The 23,653-nt window shown below is 39.6% G+C and overlaps 1 protein-coding gene across 6 annotated transcripts; it reads right to left on the bottom strand.

The window, feature by feature from the left end:
- Nucleotides 1-146: 146 nt before the first annotated feature.
- Nucleotides 147-20,061, bottom strand: akna (AT-hook transcription factor). Of its 6 annotated transcripts, XM_085279037.1 has the most exons (25): nucleotides 19,875-20,059; nucleotides 19,374-19,488; nucleotides 13,152-13,757; nucleotides 11,448-12,207; nucleotides 11,060-11,363; nucleotides 9,883-9,957; nucleotides 9,480-9,542; nucleotides 8,360-8,480; nucleotides 8,053-8,147; nucleotides 7,884-7,943; nucleotides 7,665-7,783; nucleotides 7,377-7,548; nucleotides 6,631-6,800; nucleotides 6,372-6,524; nucleotides 5,973-6,213; nucleotides 4,732-4,835; nucleotides 4,285-4,550; nucleotides 4,049-4,193; nucleotides 3,370-3,522; nucleotides 2,804-2,943; nucleotides 2,426-2,551; nucleotides 2,135-2,245; nucleotides 1,852-1,950; nucleotides 1,462-1,606; nucleotides 147-977 (listed from the first exon to the last, which is right to left on the bottom strand). In XM_085279037.1, exons 3-25 carry the CDS (start codon nucleotides 13,516-13,518, stop codon nucleotides 725-727), a joined length of 4,242 nt encoding a protein of 1,413 aa, XP_085135163.1. In that variant the 5' UTR covers nucleotides 13,519-13,757; nucleotides 19,374-19,488; nucleotides 19,875-20,059; the 3' UTR covers nucleotides 147-724. The 6 variants fall into 6 exon arrangements, with proteins under 6 accessions (XP_085135163.1, XP_085135165.1, XP_085135164.1 ...); XM_085279039.1 differs by having other exon boundaries at nucleotides 13,209-13,757; nucleotides 19,374-20,058; XM_085279038.1 differs by lacking the exons at nucleotides 19,374-19,488; nucleotides 19,875-20,059 and adding an exon at nucleotides 16,630-16,774.
- Between the last annotated feature and the right edge of the window lie 3,592 nt (nucleotides 20,062-23,653).

Here is a 23,653-nt window from a genome sequence, read left to right as displayed (position 1 = left end):
ACTGAACTTTTTTCTATTATTTCTAAAACAAACAACAACACACAGTCATTCTTTTTTTTTTTTCATTACGGAGTAGTGAAAATGACGTTGGATCGACATCGGCACAAATGAGCAATAAATAAAAAAAACAAAGTACAAAAAGCATATCTAGAACATCGCATTTTAAAATATATCATCTATACAGACAAAAAAACCTTTGATATCCAGCATCTGAGGCCCTTGGTACATCAAATGATTATGGTTTGAAGAATGACCATCTAAAACTGAGCTCATGGCTCATGAGTGCATTTCATTTACAGCAGAAAGAGTTTCTACATCATCAGAAAATGAATTTCTACAGCGACTAAAATAAGACTGAGGTTAATTTCAGATTTCTGAAAACTAGTGTCACATGATCAAGAAATGGCTCAAAGTGCAGAACTAATTCATGAGAATATACAGGTCTCTGTAGTACGTCATAGGTTTGAAAATAAATATGATCTATAAGACATAATAGTGTAAACAGAGTTATTGTAATGTTTACCAGCAGATAAAAATACATGCTTTGGCCACCTGAGCAGGGCGGGGGAGAGAACTATCTTTGAAAACATCAGCAAAGAAAACTTACAAAGAGGAGTTGAGATATTCACTTTGGTCCGACTCAGTTCTTTTGGCTCGTGCCTCGTTCTGCAGCTGCTTTTGAGTTAATGACTCTCAGTCTTAGTGCCTGTGATGACAGTTCACACTAGTAGCTGCAGGACTGAGTGAGCAGCTCCTGGTACTCCAGTCCAGATGCCAACGAGCCAGCCATGTGCCTGGAGGTGTGTTTCATGTGTCGAGCTGCTCTGATGGCTTTGTTCAGTGAGCTGTCCAACGAGCGCTCCCTGTCAACAGACAGTGAGCGTCTTTTCGTCCTCCTCCTCACCTCCCCAGGACCAGTGACCTCGGCAGACATCGGAGTTCTGTTAGGAGAGACGTAGAGGGGGGACGAGTACAACCTGAGGAGATGGTAAAAAGTAAGTAAGGATCAGGACAGAACAAGATGTTTCTATGTAACATTCTCTCAAAACTATATATGAAAAATGTTATGTATCAGAAACTGTTCAATAAACTGCACATAACTTGCACTATTTTGCCCCAAATCCTCATCCAGCAAACCTCTCAGCTGAGAGGGAAAACCTCCCTTCAGCGCAGCCATGTGCACTTAGGGAACGACCTGGCCAGTCAAGCCAGCGAAATCTTCCTTCTGTGTTTTTAGACTGAGGCGATAATGCTGTGTGGATTCTGGACACAGTTTGTCATCTTTAAATTTAAAATTAAATAGAAAATAAGGATATATAAATGAAATCTGTTATTTGCATGTTAATCTAAAAGTCTGGGAAACAAAACAAAAAAAGAAGCAGAAAATGAAAATTTTAGGCTTTTAGGATTTTTGCATACTGTGTCAGATGAGTGTGTGAGCTATGAGACCAGCGCACTTACAGGAGTGGTGGAGGGCACACTGGCATGCACTGCAGCAGTGCAGGTGGAGCTGCAGATGCAAAGAACCTGCTCCCCACTGCTCCATCAGGGGACTCGGCTGGCTGGTACTTTATGTGTGTGGAAGTGTCGGAGAGTCTGTGACTGTCTGCGAACCACAGAGCAGGCCAGGAGCTCCATTAACACTTAAAATAATTGCACTCATTTCATTTACTGCAGACTAAATTTATGAGTCAAGTGGAAATCGGGCATAAATTTCCACACAACTAAACTCTTGTCTTTGTGTGGTGAAATAATGGATTAGCCACACAAAGATAACAGTACATCCTTCTTCTGATAAGGATTTAAACCTCAGTGCTCTGTGCATCTGAAACGCATCTCATGGTCTCTAACCTGGCTTAATGACTTTGTATGATTCGAGGCGTCCGCAGAGAGGACATTGATGGCAGCAAGTGGAGGAATGGAGCATCTCTCTACCGCCACCAGCTGGTCCTGACAGTACAGAGACATCATAGAAGAGGCTTTATGGAGGCTGATCGACTCATTCAAACCATAAAATTAATCCAGATAAAGCTTTAACATTAATTTAAAGATGTTTTTAACCAAAGTGCACTTCAGACACTTGGATTCTGCCCTCTTTGCTAGCAAACATGTTTATCCAGGCATTCATTCTCACGTTCAGGGGATGCTCTGTGAAATGACAAACACTGAGAACAAACAGGAGCTTGACTTCTTCTGCTGTCAGGTTCATCTCCTTTTTCAGACACAGAAACAACAGGATGCTTCCCTGCAATACAGAGAGAGGTTTCCCTCAGCTCAAACCCTCAAGACTGCAGTGTAGATGACTGAGAACCTACATGGATTTATTTAACATGTCTGAACAGGTCCCACTGCAATTTCAAATTTCTGAAGCTGTATTTGACTGAATTTGTCTTTGTGTCTCCAGTGGTGTGGTAGGTGTTCTTACTGTGCTGTGTTCGCCTGCTGTAGACAGTAGTTGTGTGGGAAGAGCAGCTGTCTAGTGCTGCAGATGTTTGAGTGCATCTGGACACCTGAGGCTGTGGTGCACAGGGCTGCAGCGCCGATCTTGTCACTGAAAATAAAACACTGACTCAATAAGTGATAGGGCTTGCCATTAAAAATAGGAGTTAATGAGCATAACAGGCTTCAGAATCAAAAACAGGATGAGAACCTTAAAGGAGACGACACTGTTAGTCCCTGTGAGTGAACATGCTTCGGTTTGACCATACAAGCTTTCATAATGGCTAAATGAAATGAATAAACTGGTATCACTCCGTCTCCCTCCTTGATTTTAATGATCATTTGTTAATCACGATGAACTCACAGTAATCATGTTGTGGCTCTTGTTGGTTTATAGCAGATTTTCTCCTGGCTATTCGTCTCTGTGTGGACTCCTCCGCAACCTCGTCCACCATCTGTGTTTCTCTTTTCCCTGCACTGACATCACTCCGCTGCTCTCTAGACCTGAGAAGTGGAAGAAAACTAAATTAACAGCAAGCAACAAAAAGCAAGTCTGCTATAAATGCTTAAAACTTCACTTGTGACATAACTATGAAATTTCCAAATCAGGCCGTAGAATATAAGATCACATAGTTCATTATGCATCCACAATTATTATTATTAAATAAATAAATAAAACTTTATTTATACAGCACCTTTCTAGACAGAGTCAAAAGTGCAGCACATCAGATAAAAAGTCATAAATTCCAGATGTTGTTAGACATCTGGAATAATTTGAAAAATTTGGGAATATCACCCAAAGCAAGCAAACACAAATCAGGTTTTTAGTGCTCCTACTTGGCAGCAAAGACAAGTGACTGTATAATCCATCACAGTAGACTGACTCTGTGGTTTTATGTGGAGCATTGAAAAGAAAAAAACAAAAACAACCTGAAGCAAGATGAAGAGGAGCTTTGATTAGAGCTGTTATCCTGAGTTGATGGAGCTGATCTAATAGAGCTGATAGGCTTCTTGTTTCTCAGACTATCTTCTAGTCTCTCCTTCAGTTTGGTTACCTCAGCCTGCAGTATCTGGACTGCATCACTAGAGGAAAACAGAAAAAGGATCTTTACAAAATAATCCACCTTTGCAGTTCATATGTAAGCTTGAACTAATGCACTATCATACCACACCAAGTTTTGTGGCCAAATATTGTGACGTGACCTCTAAAATGCTTTACTGTGGAAAATATGCAACTAAACCATTCAGCTGGTAAAAAATGGATGGCAAATATTGATGTAGGTGCACTCGCATTCTGAAAAGAAACAAGAAACACCACACCGTGCAGGAAACAGAAGCTCCTAATATACAACCTGATTCAACAGCAGGCGATTCTGTAATAAAATACATAAAAGAAAATTATAATAAAAACATTACAACTAGTTTTTGGCGTGATCATGTTACTGCATTATTGTAGCAACAGTTATTGTCATTCATCAGAAATCATTAGGATTCACAGCGACACTGTAGAGTGACTATCTACTGCCTCACTCTCAGAGCTTTGTGTTTCTGGGACATTCTCCACTTGTACTGTTGACTTGTTTGCTTCAAGTCCCATCCAGACACTCACATGCAGTTCTGACTGGAACTCCTTGCTCGTGGAGAATCGCAAAGGTGGTGCTGAGTAGTGGTGGAAGAGCTTGAGTGTGAGCTGTCGAGGAAATTGATAGATTTGCTGTACTGGTCAGTCTTTTCACCTTCAGAGTCAATGCGAGCTGTAGAAATAAGGGGAGGTCAGCAGCTTAAATACTCAAAAAGAGAGAGAGAGCACTACTGATTACTAAGTAAATCAAATTGGAAACTCACTGCCGTCACTTTCAAGTCCAAACTCACTGCTGCCACTCGCCACCCTTTGTTGTCTCAGATTGACATAGCGCTTTGGAGAGCAGGAGGAGGTGCGTCTCCTCACTGCCCTTCTGCATCTCTGTGGTTGGTCGAGGCTGAGGCTAAGTCGGGAGCTCATAATCAGGTCTTTAGCTGTATGACTGTGCAACGGTGAGGAAAAATGAGATGGTGCAAAGACTCGGCCTGTCTGAAGACTCGTGCTTCCTTCCTGAGGCACTGGAACACCGCTGCACCATAATGGACAAAAACAAAAACACAGAAGACTTAATCAAAGAAAAAAAAACAATCACTTTAAAACAATAGAAAATCACATCAGAATGTGTTGTGTGTGTTATGGGGATGGCACCTGAGCTGAAATTATTAGTGCAGTAAATCACTATGGAGGAAGGGAGGCCGAGTTGGACTCACCTCTCTAATGCCCTCTGGTGGAGAGGACTGGAAGTTGCAGGAGTTAGACGGCTGCTCTCTGAACCAACAAACCCGCTGTCTGTCTCTGGAGAGATGATACCATCCTACAAAACAGAAGTTATACAACATTAATACTGATCATCACACTAGGCAGCTGCAACGAATATGTCAAATCTTTAGTAAAATAAAGTGTTTTGTTAATCATTACAGAAATATTTTAGTATTATTGTAGGGTCTTTATCTCATAGCATAAACCACCTTGAGGCGACTGCTGTTAAATAAAGTTTTTTTTTTAGCTACTTTGAAACTAATTAAACTTTGGCATGTTAAAAAGAGGCAATTCAAATAGTGCACATATACACTGATTGAGTTAGTCCAAGGATATAGGGAGCATTTTGCACTTATATATCAGCTGTATTTAAGAAGTCACCCATAGAGAAACCACTGATTGGTCATTAATTGACACTGTTAAATCTAAGCCTATGCAAAAACAAATCACAGAATATGACGAGCTTATGTTGAGGCGAAGTGAAGAGGAGGAGAGGGACAGGTGCTGCTAGGGTGAGACAGACGTCTCTCACGGAGTCCTTTAGTGCTGCAGGCAGGCAACATGTTCCGATAGCGCACAACTTCAGTTTTTTTATTTCTATATGATAATTGTGCATTATTAAGTGATAAGAACAAGTAATCTGATGCCCTTTAATCATTATGAAGCTGTAATTTGAGATACAATAAAAGATACAATAAATAAAATACGTTTTTGTACAAAGTATCGGTATCGGATCAGTATCGCCGATACCACCCTGAATTTTACTTGGTATCAGATCGGAAAGGAAATCAGTGGTATCGCACATCACTAGCGCTGATCTGTCAGCTTGTTAGTAATAATAATATTATATACAATATATTAATTAGCACAAGGAAAATGCATGAGTAAAACAATATATAATAGGCTATACCTAGCTAACTAATTTGCTAAAAATGCTAATGCAATAAATAGTATTCTGCCAGTGTAGACATATGACAGTATGTTGCTTTAATAGTGCCAACAATATGTGTATGTAACCAGGTTCTTCCTTTTAGTAAAATTTAACTGTTGTTCAGTATTTATCAGCTCCAAATCCAAAAATGATCAGCTCATTTTCACTCAAGCTTGGTAGAACCATACACCATACAGGCCATAATAAAGCAACAGTTTTACTCGAACTGATACAGGATAAGTGACCATCAATATCACTGACCTGAGAAAACACTCTCCTGCCCCCAGCCTGAACCTCGGAGCTCCTCACCTCTGACACTTTTACATCTCCGAGGCTACTCAGACTGCTGCTGTGAGACTTTCCCACCTCTACCCTCTTTATGTTACTCTGACGAAAAACAGGAAACATCATGAGCCGGCTGGAGGCCGGGCGAGGACTGGACCTGCTGTTTTGCTGTTTGTTCACGTCAGAAGAATAGCCCTGATGGTCTGATTGTGCATTCCTGTTAACAGATAATTGGAGAGAATTTAGTCCAGTGGTCGGAGAAATTAGCTTCCTCCCAATTGTGTATTTTTTTTTACTCAATTTTTTGTCCAATAGAAAAAACAAACTGCTGCTGGTGAAAATGCAGACCATCTTGCCTTTTACTTTGAGACTAACCTCTGAGAGAGAGTTTTCCAGACTTCATTGTTTCCAGTTTCCTGTCTGTCCTTGTGTTCAGACTGCATGTTAGTTCTTAAAGCAGGAGAGGAGAGAACTGCTTCATTCAGGCTACGCTCTAGAAGTTTGGGAAGCTCCTTGATGCTTCGGTAGCTAAACAGATGGAGGAGAAACAGTTAAATAATTAAAAAGTCCCAGCTGCAGGGCTCCTTATTTATCAGATTTCATGATATTGATGCATTTAAATATAGCTACTCACTGATTCACTGCCATGGTAAAGTCCTCTGCAACACTTTTAATTTTGCCCTTCAGAGGATTGAGGTAGAGAGTTTCTTCATCCTCTCCCTCGGACTTCTCTTCATCGTTCTCTTTACAGGCTGAGCTCACTTCTGCTTCCGCTGCCCCAGAGAGCAGAGGCACAGGCAGGACCTCAAAAGAGAAAAAGAGAAAAGTAATTGACAAGATAAAGTCTGGTAAAGCTGTGATCCTGTCCTGAACAGGGATTTCATCATAAACCAAAAATAGTCCAATTTTGTGAAATAAAAATGCAAGTTTTCCACTACAAACCACATTAAGCAGTTAAACACGTTATGTATAACACACTCACAGCACTCACAGGTGCAATTTCAGCTTTTTCCATTTTGCCTAAGGACAGTTCCATATAACAGTACACTGGAGGAGCTGGGATCTAACCACTGACCTTCTGATTTGTGGTAATCAACCACTCTGCAGATGTCTGCCTTGTAACTAGAGTGTGAATGAATGCAATTCCCTACACTCACTGTGCTACAAGGGCACTAAAAACACATACCTCCTCCACACTAAGCACTTCTGGATGGATGCAAACTGCATTTCGTTGCCCTGTACCTGTGCATGTGCAATGACAATAAAGTTGAATTCTATTCTATTCTAATTCACAGACTAGGTTTATTACAATTTTCCCACGCTGCTCACAGAGTCATAATAATCCCGGCCATACACAGAATAAAATGATGCTGTTGCTACCTGTGGGTGAGTGAAGGTTACAACATCCACAGAGAGGGCAGATGGTGTGGTTGGTTGAGGAGGTGGAGAGGGGGGAGTAATCCAGGTGGGCTGATCCGGTTGCATCTGTTCCACCTGCTCCTTCAGCTCGTCCGTACGCAGCCCACACTGAAAGATCAGCCCCTCTAACTCCCTGATGCATAACATACATGTTAAAAAAGAAAAATGAATCAAAACAACTGAGTAATGAGCACACATAAATGCAAAATATAAAATGTATTCAGATGTAATGCTGGACATCAACATTACCGTTCTGGGTCAAACTGGCTGATTTCTATGCCTCGCTGCTGCAGGAGTTTGTGCTCATCCCTCGCCAACAAGTATCCCCTCTCCAAAGATTCGAGCCCCTCGGCAAGCTGAGCCATACCCTAAAAGAAAGAACTTTTATGTATTCCATTCAATATATGTTCCCATTAGATGTGATGTTTAAAAACCTAGAGAATTCTGCTGTGCTTTTGTTGCTTTTACCTCAGTTTGTTCAAAAGGTTGAAGTTTTTTGCTTTTACGGAGATCCTCAAACGTCTGCAGCTGAATGAAAAATCAAAAGGTTTATCATTGATTAACTTCCTAAATGACCATTATTACCAGCCAGCAAATCGGATCATTCTCATCTCTAAAGATTTAATTGGCCAGTTACCTGCTGCAGAAATGTTTCGGCCTGGCTGAACAGAATATTGGCTAGCTGCTGTCCAAGCTTAGAGCCTGGTTCGGTAGGACTGGTAGCTGAACTTCCTGTTACATGGACAAACAGATTAGAAGGAAAATGCACACAATGCCTGTTGTATACAATCATCAAAGCCAGAGACAGTTCACCCAAAAATTCTAAATATCTGCAGAGTCATTTCTCCATTCAGATAATTGTGGTGCAAGCTGCCCGGTTTAAAGATACTGACTAATACAAGATTTAGCAGCAAAGAAGTAACCATTAAATAAAATGAAGATACCCTGATCTGTCGTGGGTTTCTGAGCCCGAGGAAAATCAAATTTTAGCAACTTTGAAGCACCGCAGTTTAGTCCTGATTGCACGCAGTGGCCGGGATTTGGTGGGTCAGAGTACAGGTTAACCTGGAAGAAACATGAAAAACAAAAACAAACGTGTTCTCAATAATTAATACCTAGCCTGTCTGTATGTGGACTTCTACATTTTGTAAGAGACACACTGTTTCACTGTATAGTACTTTTACCCATACAAAATGAGACTTCAGCAGGTTTTGATCAGTGTTTGTTCTAATTTCTCATTCTAGAAATGTGAAGCGAGTCAGATTAAAAAACAGTATACACACAGCAGGAAAACACTCCCATCTAGTGTCCACAGGTTGTAAGCTTTCACTAAGGCCTCACAACTATTCTGACTAACACATAAGGAGGGTACTGAGGTAATTAAGGGCAGGGGAGAATAACAGAGTTTGGAAAAAAATGAGTTAAACATAGTCAGTCATCAGCCAACCAAAGTGTGAAAATGAGCTTGACAGTCACTCAAAGCTGTAAATCTTTATGACCTTTAACGGCTCTCAGAAGGCCCTTTCCCCACACACACACAGCCTACATATTGCAAAAGTAAACAGCTGCATGGCACCTACAGGGACACTTTAATATACAATTAAGAGACAACAGAGATTAATCAGAAAGACAAAAACCCCACTTAAAACCTAAATTCAGATCATCAATCAGACTGGAACCAGTCAGATTTCTTATTAAACTGGTTATAAGCTCAGCTACAAAAGGTAAATCTACTGGAACATATGTCTAATCAGAAAAAAATACTTACTAACAAATATCTGCAAATTTTGTTGTAAAGGAACTCCTCCCACCCTGCCTGGGTGAGGGGAGGATAGAACAGATGGTGGTTCAGTTTGTAATGAATGAGATGGGAGAAAATGGAGGTGAGGAGTTCAGTAAGCTGATTTCAATTAGTGCTGAATGTGAAGCGCTGCAGCACAAACAGAAATGAGCCACCAAATCTTTAAATGACCCAATTCCGAACACTTCAGCACTACTCCTGCCTCTTCTGTATTTATTTCAAATCCCACTTTTCTGAGATTTGTAATCATTTGTATGACATACTGCTCTGTCTATGATGCGCTGAGCCTGCCTGGACCTGGGATGCTGATTCTCTAAATTTCTGTCCTGCAAAAATGAAATATAGACATATAAATGTTGTGACATAATGAATTTATTTCATAATTCTAATGATTCAAATTTTAAGCTCTACTTTGAAAGTACTTTCACAGCTGTTCAACTATCGAAAGCCACATAATTACTCTTTGTTGACAAGAAAAATTCAATAAATGCCTAAAATTTAAGTAAATAAGTTGTATATCACTTTGAAGTTTGGTATTAACTTTAATATTTTATAGTGGCTTAATGGTTAGACCACTAATAATTACATATGATAGTGAGATGTACTGTTTTTCAATCCACACCATTAAAAGGTGATAAATTATAGCTGGATCTCTAGATTAACTACCTTGGCTTCCAGACGCAGACGATCAATGGTGTTCTCTGCCTCAGCGTACTTAGTCAGCAGTCTGTCGTAGTCTTCCTGCAGCCAGAGGAAATAAAGGAGAAGGAAGTGAGGAGAAGCAGTGCAAAAGAAATGTGACATGAGGAAAAAAAAGTGAGACAAATGAAAATGAAAGGGAATAAAGCAAAAATGGGGGTGGCGATAAAAGAGAGGACTAAAAGACTGGAGCGGAATTTAGGTCCAGTTTAGTCTAATTCATCCTGTGAGGCTGTCAAACGTAAACAAAAGCTGAACATATGAGGACAGCCAGGCAAAATATCTCTGTGTACTTTGGTTTTGGATTTGCTTTTGTTGCTTTTGTTGGCTGTCCAAATAAATGGATGGATGTCTTAATGCTCAGTTTCAGTATAGTAACTGAAACGCTACAGCAGACAGTGACATTCTGGGTAATAATATTAAACAAAATTCATTCTAGAAAATGTATTTTTATGTTGTTGTTATATTATAGTTAAAACTAAGTGAAGAGAAATCGGTGTCTTATTTTCACGTTCAATAAAAAAATGAACAAAATGTCTCCATTATTCAGATTCCACCACTGTGATGAGTTTGATTTGAACCGTGACACTAAAACAAAGAGGAAATAAAGTGGGGCACCCTAAAACTACGAGTCTCATGTGCCATGTGTTTAAATGCGTTTCCCCTATTTTTCCCATTTTAAAACCTTGAGCTGGGAGCTGAGATGAGACTTTTTCTAAATATATTAGTCCCTTCTGGCATATCCATGTTTGATGTTCACACATTATTAAATTCTAAGTGCGTCCTGTGGGACGTTTTCGCCTTTTGAAATGAAAGCTCGTACTTTAAGTCCAGTCAGTATTGGCATTCACACTAACCTGGAAAAACTCAGACTTCTTCATGACATTTTGACTTGTTATAGTACAAAAAGCACAGATCTTATTACTGAAGCTTCAATTACGTGTCCCAGCAGACCCTGTCAGTGACCCTTATTCACAGAAATAGAACCTCCCCTAAGCAGAATGCAGCCATCATTACTACAACTTTGATTTTAATACTGGGACAAGTTAGATATCTTCTGTCCATCTCAATCAACTTTAGTGGTTTAAAGTAATTTTACAGAGAACTCTTCCAAACTGAAATACCTCTTAGTCTCTACTAGTACCTGAAGCTGATTGACCAGTGTGGTGGCCTGCTGGTGGCATCTGAACTCCTGAGGCACAATAGCGTTGATTGCACTGGTTGCCTGTCCGTCAGAATCTGGCGAGGTAGGAGATTCACCAGCGGTGTTCAGTAGGACTTCTTTCACTATATCAGCAGGGGATTTGAAGACTATAGGTGGCTCGGGTGATAAGGACTTCCTCGTTAACGAGGACCTGCTCTTGGGGGGCTTGTAACCGCCTTTGGGAAAATGAACTCTGGGTTCGACCTTCGAGAAGTCTGGTGTGTGGTAACTCAGAGGCCCCTTTCTGGAAAAAGAGAATTGTGATGTATGAAAATAGAAAAGAGCAAAAAGAAAGCCCAAATAAAATGGTTAATAAAATGTGTTTTACCTAGATTCGTCCTCTGCAACAGCATTGCTCCTGGTTCTAGGCGTTACCACGTCCCTGTCACGACGTGTGTTCTGTTGTTTGTTGGGCCTGACTGTGCCGGGGGAATGAGTTCTTGAATATGCAGCCTCAGGAGAGTGCTTCCTTATCTTTCTTGGTGTGGGAGTGGGGTGACTATGCTCCTTATCTCTCTTTCCTGATTCTTTTCCAGGGCCATTACTTAATCTCCTGTAATGATTTGAGATGACCTGTTCAGAAAACAATGCTGCTGGCTGAGGCGAAGCCCTGAGCTTTATCTCGGGACAGCGAGGACTGGAGTTGAGGCTCACGTGGCTACTGTTAGACTCTTGAAAACTTTCTGTAAAGCTTATTTCTGGAAAGGTTTCAGCTTCAATTCCTGGGGCAGTATTTAATTCCTCGGCAGTGAAATGCAGACGATGGGGTAAGGCAGAACGGGAGGCTGGACAGGAGACACTGTCCACAGCATGCAGCTGAACGCTAGAAGATTGTCCTGAGCTGATCTCTTTTTTCTCTTCTTTATCACGATATCCTTCAGCGAGTCCTGCCAGCTTTCTTCCAAGCTCCCCTGATGTTCTAGTGTGCTCAAATTTCTTTTTACTCCAATCACTCCTCCCTCTCTCTTCTCCATCTTTGTCATCATTCGTCGTGTCGTGGTGTTTGTTCCACTCAGAAAGATGCTCTGCTACCTGCTCCTCCATTCTCCGCCTCACCTCCATATCCTCTGACCACGTTTTTAACTCATCTATAATTACAAAAAGAAGAAGGCATGAAAAAATAATAAGGAAGCAAAAAATGTGTTGCGCAACAAAGGACTGTGTAGTTTTAATGAATCACACAAATGTGCACCGTCTTTGGTCTTCAAGTGCAATCAGTTCCATGACTCCAGCCATCAACAACCAAACTTATTTTAAATTTGGCAGTTTCCCTTAAGGTCATCATGTTGGGGACCCCTCCTCCCCAAAAACCTCGCCAGCGCTTCTGCAATTTTTTAGCTTTCTCTGCTTTAGACAGGTTCACGGATCAGTAGTGATGAGAGCTTTGTCTCAGACCACAACTCTGTACTAAACTGCTTGTTTGTTCCTTATTGTCTAAAGCCCAAGGTGGCACATAATGTGAGGAGTAGAACCAAGGGGATCCATGCCATTATTCAAGATTCACTCGGTTGTTCACGATGACCTTTTAAAAGTGTTACTGTTATGTGTCAAGGTGTGTGAGGAAAATATTCTGAACAATGTCAGTGTTCACCACAATCCTACTCACTAGATTTGGCTAAATCCCGTTTTGTTTTGACTTCTCAAAATTGCCCAAAGAGACTAATATGACGGGGAGACAGGCAAAATTTTGTGTGTATTTGTAAAGATTTTACAATTGTAAATTACTCTCTACAGTAGAACCAAACAAGCAGGGACCTCTTTTAATCACCTGATGACAAAATAATTAGTATCTCGAGAACAAAGACAGAATTTACATTTTTCAGTTGTCAGGATTTGTTTGTTTTCTATCATCTTAAGCATATTATTTTTAGGTTTTAGAAAATATAAAATATGAGAAAACAAAAAAAATGAAAACAATTATTCAATTGTTATTCAAACAGGTCTCAGAATTAGGTGTATTCAAGTGCTTTAGAGTGGAAACTAAGAAATGAAGGTCAAGAAAAAAGTTAATAAATTATAAATGAATGCTCACAGGATGACAGTTTTCCTGTATCTTCTTCTGTTGGTTTATGGTGCGACAGATGCTTACTCAGCTTGTAGATCATCTCCTCAGACGGTGTGTCCCTCTCAGCCACACTATAATCTGCCTCCTCTGGGGTGAGGGATCCAGGGCACCCATCTGAATTGCATTCCTCCAATTCCACATTTTCAAGTGCCTCTGACAGTCCAATGATACCATTCTCATCCATTTGACTAAAAAAGTCATCCTCTTCTTCTGCCTGTTCTTCATCCTCTTCATCCCACTCATCCTCTGATATAGCAGTGCTATTAGGTGAGGAGTGGACCAGGGCAGGGGTCCAGAACAGAACCCCTGCTGTGGTGTTCTGTCTTGTTTCCATTCACCTTGCAGCCTCCCTCAGTTCTTTGTTTTGACTTCAGTTACTGTTTCAGCCAGGCCTGGGAACCTTTAGCATCTTTTTTAGTTTCTTTGGCTCTGTAGCCACTTTCAAAACCATGGTGGAGGAAGTTTACAAATTGCGGTAGAAGTCATTGAGCTGGTGGCAGTCCAGAGGTAACAGCTACAGACTCAGTGATTACTCTTCAGTGCTGAGGAACAGGAAGCATTTGGATGCAATACCTGAAACACAAACAAGCAACCGATACTTATTTCACTACATGTAACACTTTGCAATGAATCAAGGTTAACACACCTTGAGTAGCACGATTTGTTAATGCAGAAGATTTGAGGCTAACCCCAATTCCTAATCTATTTTCCATTGAAATAATTTAACAAAAAAAAAAATAAATCATGTCACAGATAAAAAACAAACAAACAAACAAAAAACATCCTAGACATAACAAACACAATAAAGCCATGAAAAAAGAAAGAAATTACAACACTCTTTATTTGCTTACTTGCTTGGTTTAGGTAACGGCAATTATTTCCAATTAAAATAAACAAAAAACAAAAATTAAAGTTCTAAATTGTCTAATCCTTCAGTCTAAAAGCTTTTCTGTTCTCTTTATCAGTGCTTGTATTTTATTTTATTTGCATTGTACTAAACAATACAGTCAAACTCATTGGAGAGAGCTTTTAATGCCATCTACACGACTTTTTTTTTACTCTGTTTTAACACTGATCAAACTCTGAGACAGACAAACAGACTTGACCAGGATAATAATAATCAGTAAATTCAAAACTTAATACCTTTACTATATACATAATTAAAAATGTTCATAAATGTAATCATAGATGACAGAATGGGAATACACATATAATCTACCAGCTAGATGCTGCTACCTTTAAGAAAAGGCTCCTGATTATTTAAAGCTTAGTTGACTGACTATTTCCTTTGAAAATGTGCAGTTCAAACACTGACTCGTGATATTTTAGGATATCATGAGAATATTTACAATGCAGCACGTATGGACCGGTTTCTAATGCGACATGAACTTTGTGTTTACACCACTGATTTAGAATTCTTTTTATTGCCCCCTGCTCAAATCCTGTACCATCTGCTCACACCGTACAGCTTTTACACACACTACTGAATTCATCTCAGTTGCTTAACTCACAGGAAACAAACACAGTATACAGGTAACAGATCCTCGATTAGTCTGCTAGTTCAAAATGTCACATAGCAAGTCTCCCAAGAATTAGCTTGGAGCTGCAACACTCACTATGGCAACTCCACAACATGAGCTCAAGTTGTGTTTTCAGAGTGTGCAGTTAAACATCTCTGACAGCTATACAGCCAGTGGCTCACTCCCAAAGCTGCATTTCAATGTGCTAGAGCAAGGGTGGGCAATTAATTTTCCCAAGGGGCCACGTGAGAAACTGGGACCGTTGTGGAGGTCCAAAACAATAAGCTTATAAAAAGATACAATTAATACTGAGCAGAACTGAGTTCAACTTGGTGGTGCAGTCCTCCTAATTGCCAACAGGTCTCAAAGAACATCAAGACCATGCATATTTAAACTTTAAGCTATTTGGATTTGATTGCTTGAGCAGCAAAGTCACACTGTGTAATTATCACTTACTTCCACTTCCACTTACAGAACAGCTATTTCATAATGATGATGTAGCTTGATTATTTTGGTTTTGAGCCAGCAGGTCAGGAAATAACAACTGCATACCGGGTCATGGACTTTAACATGCATCAATGACAGAAGCAAAGTCTTGCAATTAACATTTTAAAACAAAGCGCAAGTAAAGTACACACTCTACAGCACTCACATTTCCATTAAGAAAAGTGGTAACCATGGTTGGTTGCTTCTTTCATCAATATCCCAGATTACCAAAAGAAGATTATGAAGCCTGGTGCTTCTTTCATCTCTTAACTAACATACAAACGTTACACACAAACACACTCAGATTTACCCACAGACGCGCATGCACAGACTCGCATCACGCTGAGCCCTTTCATACACAAATCACTGGCGACTCTCCACACAGGCCAACATGGCAAACTCACCATGCATTTAAACTAGACCACAAGGAACAAGAGCACGCAGCTCTGCGCATAAACAACATGAGAGGTAGGTTTACAACAACAGTCATTTCAGAATAGAATTGCTTAGAGCGCACAGTGTAATTATGGTATTATTTCTAAGGTTTCTTCCTTCTTGGACAAACACGAATTTTCAGGCAAATGAGGACCAAATCCCCACCAGGCTGTTGCTGAAGTGAAACTGCACAAGCCACAAATTAATGTGATGCAAATATATGTATCACCTGACAGTTTAGTGCTCATTTTATTTTAATAGATTCATAGCCATAATAAAAATTTCTTCACCAAAGATTTTACACACAAAATGAGATTCTATTATTTAAGCCATGCAAACATGTGGTCAAATTACATTTTTGTTCATTTTTTAAGAAAACTGTATGTGAACGTCAAGCTTACTGATGCTTTAGCAATAGCTTGCAGTTTAAAGTGTCTGAAATGTGATGTAGAAATAAAACTGGTTGTCAAGAAAGATTTGCACATTCACTGGGAAGAAAGATAAAGCAAAAACCCTGATGTGACTGCAAAGTGCTTGGAGGACGGTTTAGCTGACACAGTAGCAACAGCTCTCCTTTCATGCAGCATTTATGTACAAAAAGGTTCTACATGAAAGAATCATCAGAAAAACTTTACCTGCTACCTCATCACAAATGTCAGTAGAGAGACGATGAACAGATAAAGATCTTTAGTTACAACCATTTTGGAGAAATAGAAGGTGGGGAATATTATTAAAAGAACACATTTCCTACTGAGGACTGAGGTCGAAATACAATTATTATGAATTTTAATAATTCAACTAATCATGCAGTCAGCCCAGAAAAGTAAACTAAAAAGATACAGAGCTTCCAGGATAATTATCCATGTAATGGGAGGAAATAATAATAAAATTAAAATGAGGTAAGACAGCATAAAATGTAATTCCTAAATTCAGAAGCTTTTACATTATCTGTATCTATAGGAGCTTCATTTTGGTGAGGAAAAAGAAGCACAAAAAGAACTCACCTGTTACTCTGCTCATAACTCCATGTTCATGCCCAGGAGAACTAAGTATTTAACTCAGCTGCCAGATTTGGGGGGGGGGATGGGGTAAGCTGCTCTAAATCCCTGACAGGGGGCTTCACCGATTGTAAAGAGACAATAATCATCATGCAGAACACGAGACTGAAAAAACTCGGTGCTACAGACAAACTAATCACAACCAGATGGTGAGGCAAGCCAAGAATACATGTATGATGCACAGGTAAGCTGGATGTTCGGGAAGGACAGAGATGAGGAATGACAGCGTGAGAGAAAAAAAGGATAGATGATACGGAGGAAGAGGAGAGAACAGAAGAAGAAAAGCTGTCATAAAATCAACAGGGAATATATATGTTTTCACAGAGTGACACTTGCTGAATTTTGAGCACACAGTGAACAGAAGTGTAGGTGGAGCTGCCCCACAGAGCACCGATCTGTTTAGGAACACCTAGTGAATAAGATATGGCAGCTAATCTCCTTAGGAGGCACAGGGAGCACTGAGGACACAGGATGAATATGCAGAAGGAGCCGCTCAAGAGAGTGATTTAATATTTTTACTGTTATTTTAAATACTACTGAACTGGAATGCTCTGGCATTGGACTTTAGACTACAAGCCATATTTAACAATACATTCATTCAGTGCTTTAAAAGTGCTAATTAACCTAACCAAAGCATGTCTTTGGACCGTAGGAAGAAGCAAAAGTACCAAGAGGAAATTCAAAAAGGCAGGGAAAACAGGCAAACTCTACGCAGAAGGACACCAGCTGGGATTTGAACTAGGAAACTTCTTCCTATGAGATTATAATACACTGCCCACAATGACTGTTGACTGGTTGACTAAATTGTGCAGTGTCAAAATACGCTGTCATTCATTGAGCAAAACATTGGCAACTTTTGTAAGCAAAAAGGCGATTTTTTTTTGGCAGAACTGGCAACAAGTCTGGACCTAATTTTGACCATGTGCTTTTGACTATCCAGCCTCAATACTCTGCCTTACCTGCACGTAACCTGTACGTTACAATGTTTTCCATCTTTATGCACCTTCTTACTTCATACTCCCAGCGGACTCTGAGTTCAATAATATTGACATACTAACAACATTTTCAGCTTCCTCTGGCAGAACAAAAGGGTAAATAGACTGGTGCATGTATAATTTTCATCTACACTTACTAAACACTTTTTTTAGGGCTTTTTTACACTACAAGCTAAACCCATGAACAGACTGAAACACTTTTATCACACACACACACACACACACACACACACTCTGAAAGGAGTGCATAATTTGGGATTCAAGGACACATCTAGATGCAGACTGGAATAGCCCCGGAGCGAACAACTGACCTTCCAATTAGTAGACGGCCCACTCTACAGCCTAAGCCACATCACCCCAGTAGTGCTGTTAACTTGCTGTTCAGTGTCTCTAAGGTTTGCAAAATGATAATAATATGCAGTGCTAAAAACCAACTGTTAAGAAATCACAGTACAGTATAGCTGTATAGCAGTATATGTTAATAATAATAACAGCAATAATTACAGAATTCAAATGTTAAGGGACTTAAGATCAAGTAAAATCAGGTAAGGCTTTTCTTATACAAGTATATTTTGAAATGTGACTTAAAAGAACTGACTGAACCAACTGATTTCATAGCCTTGATTAAAAAAATGCTCTGGCCTCTTTAGTTTTCAGTCTAACCCCAGGAACAGACAAAAGACCTCTCCCCAAAGAACTTAAAGCACATACTGGTGCAGATGGTACTAAGAGGTCAGAGAGGAACCACTGCCTTTTTTATTGGTTTCTTCCAGCCTGGCCTCAGAGCAAACAATAGGAAGTATACTTCACGGCATCAACACTTCTTTCATTCAAAAGAGGGGACAGAGAGAGGACAAAGAGGGGGCATGTCACCATGGCAAACTGGAAAACAGAGCTCTGAATGAAAAGTCAATTAGTGTATTTGAACCCTAACCATGATTATGGCTTTATATACCTAACAAAGAATTTGCTATTGCCTAAACACAGCAAGAACGTAATCCTGCATTAAAAATCTAGGCAAAAATGAAACATGTTTGAACCAGCCACCGTGCACATGGTGATATGATCTATGGAAGTTTACCCAAAATATACTTTTAAAATTTCCACGATTGAATTATCAGATAAAAAGATACAACATCCAGTGTACCAATCCTTGTTTCTGTTACTCTATGTCAATGAGACTAAATGAACGCACTTTCAGTATTAACACTATCATATATTCCATGACATTAAGGTTAAACTTCAGTTACAGAAAAAAAAACAACTAAAGTTTGGGTTCAGGTGGTGACACTTCTAGTGGATGTTAAAAACAACAGCTAATCGTGAGAATTCAACTGGGAGGAGCAACTGATTTTGCATGGAATCACCCCACTTTGCTGTTCACTGTATCCCAAATATCAGTGCTGCCAAAAGGAGCTGATTCTGTAGAGATACTGTAAAAACATAACTTCGTGCCTTGGGAAAGCCAGGTAAGAAATCTACAGTCTTCCTTTGATCCACAGTTTCAGGCAGCATCAATATCCTTTCCCCCCTAACCACCTCTGCTTTACAACAAGGACTTCCAGTACTATAAAGAAAAAACTTGTTCAGATATACAAACAACCAAGTACTACCAGCCAGTCTGGTGGGCTGTGGGAGCCACAGAGCAAGAACCACCGTTGTGAAGAAATCTAACAGCATTACATTACAACTTACCTCGTACAAACACAGTAATGGGTCGATACTGGAGATGAGATGACCAAAAAGACTTGAGGGATTTCATGATGGGCAGATTTCACAGCATGGGTCGGTTGCCTTGAAAACAGCAAAACTAAAGAGGAGAAAAGACCCACCCCTGTGTCACCATGGCACACACACCACAACAAACCGCCATCAGTAAACAGGGTTCTGGGGGTTTTAGAAAACGGTTAAACAGCTCACTTCACGGTTCGTCGCTGTTAGAGTAACGTTGAGAGTAAACCGTTAGTAAATGTAAGCTAGTTCTACAGTAGTCACTGCCAGTTTTAGAACTTAGTTATCGTTACTATCACTAACTCCTTATTCTCTAGTTAAAGCAAACCTAAAAAACCCACACTCCGACCACTTTCAGCTACATTATGTTGACAGGTTAATTCCGACGCAGTTACACTGCTACACTCATTTCTCCAATAAAAAGAAAAGCTGAATTTTCTGATAATTATAGGGCTAATTATCAACCTTGGACGTTGGAGGAGCGTGGCACTGATTTAGCTGGAAGAACAGTTACTCGAGGCGAACTATATGGGGAAATATTAGCCCTGAGCTTATACTTCAGGCATTTTATTCTCTTCTAACCACGTCGTGCATAACTTGGCCATTTTTAAAAGGTGATATTGACGACAATGATAACGCTTTCCACCCTAGCCTAAACTCAGTGGTTGAACAAAAGCGTTTGTTGCGACCAGTGAAAACCTGACAGGCAATAGTGAGGAGCATAATTTTAACAGACGCACCCAAAGCTTCAAAGCTTCAACTCAACATCTGAGTAGTGATTGGTTATGATGGTGCTCAGGGGCGGGACTTCTCTTAAATCAACATACAAGGGAGGGTGAGGCCACAAGAGGGCACCGTTGCACATGGTTTAATTTTTTTCCTCCCATATTTAAAGGCAAGAAAATTGATCTTATTGATACTCCGCACAGGTTTGCACAAACTTAAAGACACAATTTAACAAAATAACACAAAAGACATGAAATTCCTTATTTGTTTTATTTGTTAATGAACTACTGTGCGCTCTAGGGAGATATCAATTTTGTTGTATTCATTTAATAACAATAAAGGTGTTCAATTCAGTTTTTAAAAAGGTAAAAGGGAATTTTTAAAACAATGTAAAGGGGAGTAGCGTGTACAGTGCTGTGCAAAACTCTTGAGCCATCACTAATTTCTTTATAGTTTCCATTGCTTCCAATATGTGAGGATTCTTTAAAAGAGTGACCATGATCTTGAGCAATAGTTCTCCAGACTTTCTGAAGGTATTTCTAAATTTTCATTTGGACATTGGCTGTTTTGTTTTGTTTTTTCAGTCCAGTCTTTATACCTGACACATTTCAGAGGAATCTATTTTGGTTGTTAAGCCACTTAACACTGATCTACAAATCATTCAAGCATAATGAAGACACCTACCTCAAATGACACAAATATTAACAGACAACAAAGAATCAGTTTTAAAGTGTTTCTTCAGGCACCTTCTGTGATGTATGGTTTGGAGATGGTGGCACTGACAAAAAGACAGGAGGCAGAGCTGGAGGTGGCAGAGCTGAAGATGTTAATATTTCACTGGCAGTGACCAGAATGGATAAGATTAGAAATGAGTACATCGGAGAGACAGCTCAGGTTGAGTGATTTACAGACAGTTAGAGAGGCAAGGCAGAATTTTTTTTTTTGGACATGTGCACCCTTTGTTCAGTGGATACAGTGAACAAAGGATGTTGAGCATGAAGCTATCAGAAAGGAGGAAAAGAGGAAGACCATAGTAACAAAAAAAGTCAGAATGAAAGAAAGGAAATGTAAAAAAAAAAAAAAGAAAAAAAGAAAGAAACAAAGACACAAAAAACAAAAACATGGTTGTAGGGAAAGAGGATATGAGGTGTGACAGAATGGGACTAGGGAAGATGGAGGCAGTAAAGCAAGCACCCAAAAGAAAAAGGGGAATGCACCTTTTTTTTTTTTACTGTCAGATTGTTACAAAAACACATCTTTTTTCCCATTTCTTGAGCTCAATTCATGAAAACTGCCAAAGATGACACAGTGTGGAATGCATTAAATAGTACTTTTTGCATCAACAAGGTGATTCCCAAACAGCTACTAGCTGAAAACTTGGCATATCCATACCTGGCCAGGGTGTACCCTGCACCAGTCCTATGGGAGCTACCCCTGCAACCCTGATAAGGATGAGCAGCAGAGAATAGATGGATCTGACAGAATCTGTGAGATGCATCTAGCCCTTCAGTTGATCCATCTACTGTTAGCTGAAGGCTCATTAGAAAAGGCCTCAGTGGGTGGATGGCTGTAAAGCCAGAGGTATGCTAAATTACACAAGAACTAGACTGGAAATTGGTGACAACAGATATGATGGAGTAATGAATAGAATAGAATAGAATAGAATTCAACTTTATTGTCATTGCACATGCACAGGTACAGGGCAACGAAATGCAGTTTGCATCCATCCAGAAGTGCTTTAGTGATATAGATATATTACAATATATATTAGCAATAATATAGATATGTGAGTATATTACAGAAATGGGTCTATTATGGTATGTTATAATGTACACGGTATGAAGTATGTTGTGAATATTCTATAACTATAAGTATGTACAGGCTGTAGTGAGTACAAGCTATGTACAGGATATGGACAGGATATAAATATGAAAAACTATACAGAATATGAAATAAATAACTTTACAGAATCTGGGATATACAGCTATACAGAAATGGGAACTATGCAAGTTGTAAACAGTTGTAGGATTAAAGATTATCGAATGTACAGAATGATTATTTACACAGAGCTATACAGTAGTGCAGTTAAGATAAGTGAGGGTGTAGATAGTTTCTACAGAGGCTATATAAAGTGCTAGTGGTTGTGAGTGGTGGTTCAGTCCATGTTATTATTGTGTTTGAGGGTACAGTTGTCCATTGTGGGTGTGTGTATGTTCAGTCCATGAGTTTAACGTGGGTCAGATGTCAGGAGGCAGAGTTCAGGAGTCTGACAGCTGTGGGGAAGAAGCTGTTCCGGTACCTGGTGGTCTTAGTCCGGAGGCTCCTGTGGCGCCTCCCAGAGGGCAGGAGGGTGAAGAGTCCATGTGATGGGTGACTGGGGTCTTTGATGATTTTCCCAGCCCTTTTCAGACACCAAATGTAAAAATCAAAATGTAAAAATTGTTGCTCAAATGATCATCTGTATATACAAAGGATTTCAGGAAATAGGCAAACAGTACAGCCATCTCTAAAACATGGTGGAAGCTCTGTTATGGTTTGGGTCTGTGTTTTTAGCCTGTGTTTTTTTTATCTTTTCAAAACTGAACTGACTGAATTACGAATGCAGAAAAGTACCATCAGATTTTGATCCACCATGCAATACCATCTGAAAAGCATCTGATTGGAAACAGTTTTTTTTTTTTTAGCATGACAGTGACCTTAAACACACTTCAAATGCATATCTGGATAGAGAAACACAAAATAGAACATTATCAGGTATGCACTGGCGTTCCTGAAACACAGACCTCAATCTTATTGAAGCAATGTGTGATCATTTTGACAGAGAGCTGAGGAAAAGGAAGCCAACATCCAAAGAAGAGCTTTGAATGTCCTTCAAAAAGCCTGGAGAGCTATTCTCGAAGACTACCTAAAGAAATGGCAAGAAACCTTGCTCATAAGAATTCAGGCTGTGTTGAAGATTAATGGCAGTAATATCAAATATTACATTCCAAGTCAACTGGAACTATGCAACATATATTTGGTTGTAACATGTTTCAATAAATCCCTTCACCTATTTAAATAAATATGGCAAAATGAAGGGTGGCACAAGACTTCTACTGTACTATATATATGTACAGTAGAAGTTAATATTTTTCATCTGCCTTACCTAGTCTGTATTTGTAAACTAATTCACATATTTCGGTGCTAATGAGTAGTTGGAAACATCTTGAGAATGCAAATAAAAAACAAAACAAAAAAACTTCTGCTGTATGAGTCTTATTCTGAACCCTTGGAGAGACTCAGTGCAGTAAAAAAAAAAAAATAGCGCAAAGGTGTCATTTTAAGGTGTCTGCATATATAAGACAAAAGAGTGTACTGTATATCAGAACATGCATAAAAATTCTCCCCATGGTGTTTGTATGTTTAAGAGTGACTTCTCTGTAGGATCTGAGGGACTAAACCGAGAGAAACAGAAAGACATTTGTCCATTAAACTGACATTGACCAGCCATCTCATATCTTCTGACATTATCTGTTGAA

Source organism: Mchenga conophoros, linkage group LG7, assembly GCF_057382185.1.
Source record: "Mchenga conophoros isolate Kocher_MC1m ecotype Shallow Benthic linkage group LG7, M_conophoros_male_GT1.1, whole genome shotgun sequence".
Lineage (NCBI taxonomy): Eukaryota > Metazoa > Chordata > Actinopteri > Cichliformes > Cichlidae > Mchenga > Mchenga conophoros.
Note: the sequence above shows the minus strand (reverse complement) of the source record. Positions and strands in the feature narration are given on the sequence as shown.

Bases quoted from the DNA above. Each gene is read 5' to 3' on its own strand.
- akna (XM_085279037.1), bottom strand. From the start codon at position 13,518: ATGGAAACAAGACAGAACACCACAGCAGGGGTTCTGTTCTGGACCCCT. The intron at 11,364-11,447 runs GTAAAACACATT...CTCTTTTTCCAG, and splicing joins GTTGCAGAGGACGAATCTAG to AAAGGGGCCTCTGAGTTACC. The intron at 7,549-7,664 runs GTAATGTTGATG...GTTATGCATCAG, and splicing joins AGCCAGTTTGACCCAGAACG to GGAGTTAGAGGGGCTGATCT.